This window comes from Coregonus lavaretus, assembly GCF_964263955.1.
Source record: "Coregonus lavaretus genome assembly, chromosome: 27".
Classification (NCBI taxonomy): Eukaryota; Metazoa; Chordata; class Actinopteri; order Salmoniformes; family Salmonidae; genus Coregonus; species Coregonus lavaretus.
The window spans coordinates 43,116,058-43,123,748 of record NC_140014.1 but is presented as its reverse complement, the minus strand read 5'-3'; the positions used below and the strand labels follow the sequence as shown (position 1 = coordinate 43,123,748).

Below are 7,691 nucleotides of genomic sequence, written 5' to 3'. Positions count from 1 at the left end.
AACAATCAACTTGACAGAACTTTAATATTTTTTTTTAAGAATAAATGGCAAAATATTGTACAATCCAGGTGTGCAAAGCTCTTAGAGACTTACCCAGAAAGACTCACAGCTGTAATCGCCGCCAAAAGGTGCTTCTACAAAGTATTGAGATATTTTATGGGGGTGGTAGATGGGGGTTGGGGAAAGGTAATAGGCCCATGTCCAAGAGTCTCAACACCCTAGTGAGTGAGAGGTGTCAGAGTGATCAGTCAGAGAAATACAGAGACTTGAAGCCAGAGGGGGAAAAAAACTGGCCCTGTACAGCAGTACTGTAGCATTAGTCTTCATTTCCCCAGACCAATCTTCTTGGCCTCCGTTTCGTAGATCAACAGCCTCCACATTTTAACTATGAACACCTCTGCCTCCTCGTCCAGAACCTGCAGGTCGACACATCAGTTAGTTAGTGGTCTGTCTCTCACACGTTGTTGTACTACTTTTTATGACGCTGTTGACGAGAACAAACTTAGACTTATAACTAACTCAAATGTAGGCTTACATTTAATCATTGTAAATAAGAATTTGTTCTTAATTGCCTTGCCTAGTTAAATAAAAGGTTAAATAAAATAAAATAAAAAAATAAAATAAAACATGATCTGCAAACTGGTTAAGCCTGTAAGATTGTTCCTATGGCCATGTTTAATCATGATCTATTATATAACTCACCATAGCAACATCATCCAAGATCCCCTGCGGTGTGCCGTGAGACATCACCTGAGGAGAGAGAACAAGCTGGTAAAACACCGTGAAAGACCTCAACACTCTGCCTACCGCGGGGAATAAGTCACACCCAGAGACAACGGGTCCTCAATACAGTGTCCCGTCATTATCTCCATGGTCCAATGTGAAGAACAGAATACTACAGTGGAAACTTAGTTACATGCTTATGACATGTCTTACGATGCATTATAAAACGCAAGCTTTAAGTTAGAGTAGGACATATTGGTACCATTGACAAACATACAGTGAGTGTACAAAACATTAGGAACACCTGCTCTTTCCATGACACAGACTGACCAGGTGAATCCAGGTGAAAGCTATGATCCCTTATTGATGTCACCTGTTAAATCCACTTCAATCAGTGTAGATGAAGGGGAGGAGACAGGTTATAGAAGGATTTTTAAGCTTTGAGACAATTGAGACATGGATTGTGTATGTGTGCCATTCAGAGGGTGAATGGGCAAGACAAAAAATGTAAGTGCCTTTGAACGGGGTATGGTAGTAGGTGCCAGGCGCACCGTATTGTGTCAAGAACTGCAACGCTGCTGGGTTTTTCCACGCTCAACAGTTTCCCGTGTGTATCAAGAATGGTCCACCGCCCAAAGGACATCCAGCCAACTTGACACAACTGTGGGAAGCATTGGAGTCAACATGGTGCCAGCATCCCTGTGGAACGCGTTCGACACCTTGTAGAGTCCACGCCTCGACGTAAGGTGTTCCTAATGTTTTGTGCACTCAGTGTATAGCTACATTGGATTTGTGCCACAAATGCTAAAAAGTTAGTGTTTGAAACAGTGACCAGGTAAACTAAACGAAAACATGCGTCGCTGTCATACCTTGTCTATAGACTTCTTACAGGGGAAGGAAACCAATGTCATCCTTCCACAAGACAGTCATGCTTTTCTCTCCCACTAAATCAGTTACTCTAACTAACTAACTAACTAACTAACCAACCTTAGAACAGACAAAGTCGACTAGCGTAGCTTCCTCCTCTCCAATGTACTCTATGATCTTCTTGTTGATCCAGGGCCTGATGCGACGCTCCATCAGAGTCTGAAACGGGAAGAACGAGAGTTTCAGACATGCTGTGATGTTATCAGAGAATGGCTAGTTCTTCCACACAGCTTTCAATTTCCAGTTGACCAAATGTGTTAAGAGTAGATGACGTTGATTTTAATCCCAGCTGTCCACAGAGGACCAGGACCCATGGGACTGCAGGAATTCAACCCATTCCTTAGCGTTGCCATCGCCACGTTCCTTCCAACTGACCCACACATTTTACATTTGAGTCATTTAGCAGACGCTCTTATCCAGAGCCACTTACAGTTAGTGAGTGGATACATATATATATATATATTTTTTTTTTTTTCATACTGGCCCCCCGTGGGAAACCAACCCACATCCCTGCCGGCCAAACCCTCCCCTACCTTGGACGACGCTGGACCAATTGTGCGCCGCCCCATGGGTCTCCCGGTCGCGGCCGGCTGCGACAGAGCCTGGACTCGAACCAGGATCTCTAGTGGCACAGTTAGCACTGCGATGCAGTGCCTTAGACCACTGCGCCACTCAGGAGTTCCAGACAAGGGCTGTGGGCCACCTCCTCGTCCCCCTTACCGAGTCCACAGCGGTCTGACCCTTTTCTCGTCCCCCTTACCGAGTCCACAGCGGTCTGACCCTTTTAAATCAAGTACATTATGTTGATGTAAATCCCAGTGATCTACCCATAAGACCAGGTCCTACGGTCCCTCCACTGCCCCTCCTCGTCCCCCTTACCGAGTCCACGGCGATCTGACCCTTTTTAAATCAAGTACATTATGTTGATGTAAATCCCAGTGATCTACCCATAAGACCAGGTCCTACGGTCCCTCCACTGCCCCTCCTCGTCCCCCTTACCGAGTCCACGGCGATCTGACCCTTTTTAAATCAAGTACATTATGTTGATGTAAATCCCAGTGATCTACCCATAAGACCAGGTCCTACGGTCCCTCCACTGCCCCCTCCTCGTCCTCCTTACCGAGTCCACGGCGATCTGACCCTTTTTAAATCAAGTACATTATGTTGATGTAAATCCCAGTGATCTACCCATAAGACCAGGTCCTACGGTCCCTCCACTGCCCCTCCTCGTCCCCCTTACCGAGTCCACGGCGATCTGACCCTTTTTAAATCAAGTACATTATGTTGATGTAAATCCCAGTAATCTACCCATAAGACCAGGTCCTACGGTCCCTCCACTGCCCCCTCCTCGTCCTCCTTACCGAGTCCACGGCGGTCCAGTCCAGAGGGTAGTTGAACAGATCAGGTCTGGCCGTAGGGATCTTCTCGATGAGACTCCTGATGTGTTTCCGTTTCTCCTCTCCCTTCCCTCCGGGTCCCTCCGCCCCGTCCAGACCCAGGGCCTTATCCTCCTCACCGTAGTCCAGCGGAACCAGCTTACGTTTACGGGGAGCCTCGTCGGCCTCCTCCTCTCCAAACATGTTGAAGACGCTGTCGGCGTTGGCGAGTTTCTTACGTTTACTCCCAGTGTGGATCTGGTGGTTGGGGCTGGCGCCGGCGCCTGGGGAAGGAGAGAGATGGAATGAAACGGGGTTATAGGGGGGAAGGAGAGAGAGAGATGGAATGAAACGGGGTTATAGTGGGGAAGGAGAGAGAGAGATGGAATGAAACGGGGTTATAGTGGGGAAGGAGAGAGAGAGATGGAATGAAACGGGGTTATAGTGGGGAAGGAGAGAGAGAGATGGAATGAAACAGTGGGTTATAGGGGGGAAGGAGAGAGAGAGATGGAATGAAACGAGGTTATAGTGGGGAAGGAGAGAGAGAGATGGAATGAAACGAGGTTATAGTGGGGAAGGAGAGAGAGATGGAATGAAACGGGGTTATAGTGGGGAAGGAGAGAGAGAGATGGAATGAAACGGGGTTATAGTGGGGAAGGAGAGAGAGAGATGGAATGAAACGGGGTTATAGTGGGGAAGGAGAGAGAGAGATGGAATGAAACGGGGTTATAGTGGGGAAGGAGAGAGAGAGATGGAATGAAACGGGGTTATAGTGGGGAAGGAGAGAGAGAGATGGAATGAAACAGGGTTATAGTGGGGAAGGAGAGAGAGAGATGGAATGAAACGGGGTTATAGTGGGGAAGGAGAGAGAGAGATGGAATGAAATGGGGTTATAGTGGGGAAGGAGAGAGAGAGATGGAATGAAACAGGGTTATAGTGGGGAAGGAGAGAGAGAGATGGAATGAAATGGGGTTATAGTGGGGAAGGAGAGAGAGAGATGGAATGAAACAGGGTTATAGTGGGGAAGGAGAAGGAGAGATGGAATGAAACAGGGTTATAGTGGGGAAGGAGAAAGAGAGATGGAATGAAACAGGGTTATAGTGTGGAAGGAGAAAGAGAGATGGAATGAAACGGGGTTATAGTGGGGAAGGAGAGAGAGATGGAATGAAACAGGGTTATAGTGGGGAAGGAGAAAGAGAGATGGAATGAAACGGGGTTATAGTGGGGAAGGAGAGAGAGATGGAATGAAACAGGGTTATAGTGGGGAAGGAGAAAGAGAGATGGAATGAAACGGGGTTATAGTGGGGAAGGAGAGAGAGAGATGGAATGAAACGGGGTTATAGTGGGGAAGGAGAGAGAGAGATGGAATGAAACAGGGTTATAGTGGGGAAGGAGAGAGAGAGATGGAATGAAACGGGGTTATAGTGGGGAAGGAGAAAGAGAGATGGAATGAAACAGGGTTATAGTGGGGAAGGAGAGAGAGAGATGGAATGAAACAGGGTTATAGTGGGGAAGGAGAGAGACTAATAGGAGGTGTATAATCAGGAAGTGTGAAACTGTGGGTTATAGAGAATGAAGGTACAAAGCTAGAGGGTTACATGCAGACTAGACCGGGCGCGGGCATGCTGATTTGGTCCACCCACACCAGACGAGACTAGACCGGGCGCGGGCATGCTGATTTGGTCCACCCACACCAGACGAGACTAGACCGGGCGCGGGCATGCTGATTTGGTCCACCCACACCAGACGAGACTAGACCGGGCGCGGGCATGCTGATTTGGTCCACCCACACCAGACGAGACTAGACCGGGCGCGGGCATGCTGATTTGGTCCACCCACACCAGACGAGACTAGACCGGGCGCGGGCATGCTGATTTGGTCCACCCACACCAGACGAGACTAGACCGGGCGCGGGCATGCTGATTTGGTCCACCCACACCAGACGAGACTAGACCGGGCGCGGGCATGCTGATTTGGTCCACCCACACCAGACGAGACTAGACCGGGCGCGGGCATGCTGATTTGGTCCACCCACACCAGACGAGACCGGGCGCGGGCATGCTGATTTGGTCCACCCACACCAGACGAGACTAGACCGGGCGCGGGCATGCTGATTTGGTCCACCCACACCAGACGAGACTAGACCGGGCGCGGGCATGCTGATTTTGTCCACCCACACCAGACGAGATCAGAACACGCAGGTTGAAATATCAAAATGAACTCTGAACCAACTATATACATTTGGGGACAGGTCGAAAAGCATTAAACATTTATGGCAATTTAGCTAGCTAGCTTGCTGTTGCTAACTAATTTGTCCTGGGATATAAACATTGGGTTGTTTTTTTTTATTACCTGAAATGCACACGGTCCTCTACTCTGACAATTCATCCACAGATAAAAGGGTAAACAGAGTGAGTTTCTAGTATTTTCTCCTCCTTCAGGCTTCTTCTTCTTCTCTGGACTTTATACGGCGGTTGGCTATAAATTTTAAGAGGCATTACCACCACCTACTGGACTGGAGGGTGGACAGTTCATCTTTCAATCACCCGCGTGGGTGGATGCTCCTAAAAACCAATGAGGAGATGGGAGAGGCGGGACTTGCAGCGCGTCAAGCGTCACAAATAGAACCAAGTTCTATTTTAGCGCCTGGCCACGCAGACGCTCGTTGACGCGCGCGAGCAGTTTGGATGCAGTGATTGAATAACGTGTATGTGTACATTTATTTCACAACGCGAGCGGTGTGGTCAGCATGTTAGGATGAGAGACAGTGATGATGACTTAACTAGTAACTTTCAAAAAGTTCAGTATCCTTCAACATACAGATGTGAAATGTTCAACATATAGCTAGACATACAACGCTACCTAACCAGTTTGAGGCCGAGGCCCATCTAGTTCAATCTGGTTCTAACTCACCCAGTTTGAGGCCGAGGCCCATCTAGTTCAATCTAGTTCTAACTCACCCAGTTTGAGGCCGAGGCCCATCTAGTTCAATCTAGTTCTAACTCACCCAGTTTGAGGCCGATGCCCATCTAGTTCAATCTAGTTCTAACTCACCCAGTTTGAGGCCGAGGCCCATCTAGTTCAATCTAGTTCTAACTCACCCAGTTTGAGGCCGATGCCCATCTAGTTCAATCTAGTTCTAACTCACCCAGTTTGAGGCAGAGGCCCATCTAGTTCAATCTAGTTCTAACTCACCCAGTTTGAGGCCGAGGCCCATCTAGTTCAATCTAGTTCTAACTCACCCAGTTTGAGGCCGAGGCCCATCTAGTTCAATCTAGTTCTAACTCACCCAGTTTGAGGCCGAGGCCCATCTAGTTCAATCTAGTTCTAACTCACCCAGTTTGAGGCCGAGGCCCATCTAGTTCAATCTAGTTCTAACTCACCCAGTTTGAGGCCGATGCCCATCTAGTTCAATCTAGTTCTAACTCACCCAGTTTGAGGCCGAGGCCCATCTAGTTCAATCTAGTTCTAACTCACCCAGTTTGAGGCCGAGGCCCATCTAGTTCAATCTAGTTCTAACTCACCCAGTTTGAGGCCGAGGCCCATCTAGTTCAATCTAGTTCTAACTCACCCAGTTTGAGGCTGAGGCCCATCTTGGGCCGCTGTTCCTCGGTGGGCGGGGCTTCAGGAGAGTTTTCATGAGGGATGATGATACCGCAGGGAGACTCGTTGCCAGGGGAGTTGGGCGTGGCGCCGCCGCTGCCCGACGACACCGAGGGGGCCGACGTGATTGGCCGCAGCGTGGGCTTCAGGTTTGGGTTTGGCCTGGCATCTGACGAGTCCTCCCAGTCACGATCATCAAGCTCCTCCCCCTCCTCCAGGTCGTCGTCTGATTGGGGCTGAGGGTGCTGGGGAGAAGGCCTGTCTGCTCCTCCTCCTCCTCCTCCTCTCCTGTCCCTGCGGTGCTCCCTCTCTCGGTGCTCCCTCTCCCTGTGTGGTTTCTCCTGCTGCACCTCCTCCTCTGGGTCCGGCTTGACCGGGGGCTGCCTCCTCCGCTCTGCCTCCTCCTCCATCTTGGTTTCAAATCAAATCAAATGTATTTAAAGTGCATTTATACAAAGTCTCAACACACTTAAAAGAGAAAAAAAAGATGAATGTGTTGATTCATGTGCATTGTTGATTCATGTGCATTGTTGATTCATGTGCATTGTTGATTCATGTGCATTGTTGATTCATGTGCATTGTTGATTCATGTGCATTGTTGATTCATGTGCATTGTTGATTCATGTGCATTGTTGATTCATGTGCATTGTCCCCACAGGGTTGTGTTTAATAGGGAGGAAATGGTTGGAAAGACAGCAGGGTTGTGTTTAATAGGGAGGAAATGGTTGGAAAGACAGCAGGGTTGTGTTTAATAGGGAGGAAATGGTTGGAAAGACAGCAGGGTTGTGTTTAATAGGGAGGAAATGGTTGGAAAGACAGCAGGGTTGTGTTTAATAGGGAGGAAATGGTTGGAAAGACAGCAGGGTTGTGTTTAACAGGGAGGAAATGGTTGGAAAGACAGCAGGGTTGTGTTTAATAGGGAGGAAATGGTTGGAAAGACAGCAGGGTTGTGTTTAATAGGGAGGAAATGGTTGGAAAGACAGCAGGGTTGTGTTTAATAGGGAGGAAATGGTTGGAAAGACAGCAGGGTTGTGTTTAATAGGGAGGAAATGGTTGGAAAGA

The 7,691-nt window shown here is 48.6% G+C and overlaps 1 protein-coding gene across 2 annotated transcripts in view; it reads right to left on the bottom strand.

The window, feature by feature from the left end:
* The window catches only part of rbm25a (RNA binding motif protein 25a), a 32,142-nt gene continuing 24,451 nt past the window's right edge, over positions 1–7,691 (bottom strand). For both annotated transcript variants that reach the window (XM_084144336.1, XM_084144337.1), the window contains exons 14-18: positions 6,598–7,039; positions 3,012–3,310; positions 1,711–1,809; positions 703–750; positions 1–416 (exon numbers count right to left, since the gene is read on the bottom strand). In XM_084144336.1, the coding sequence (XP_084000462.1) occupies positions 324–416; positions 703–750; positions 1,711–1,809; positions 3,012–3,310; positions 6,598–7,039 (981 nt within the window). In that variant the 3' untranslated portion in view covers positions 1–323. The remainder of the gene's footprint in view (positions 417–702; positions 751–1,710; positions 1,810–3,011; positions 3,311–6,597; positions 7,040–7,691) is intronic.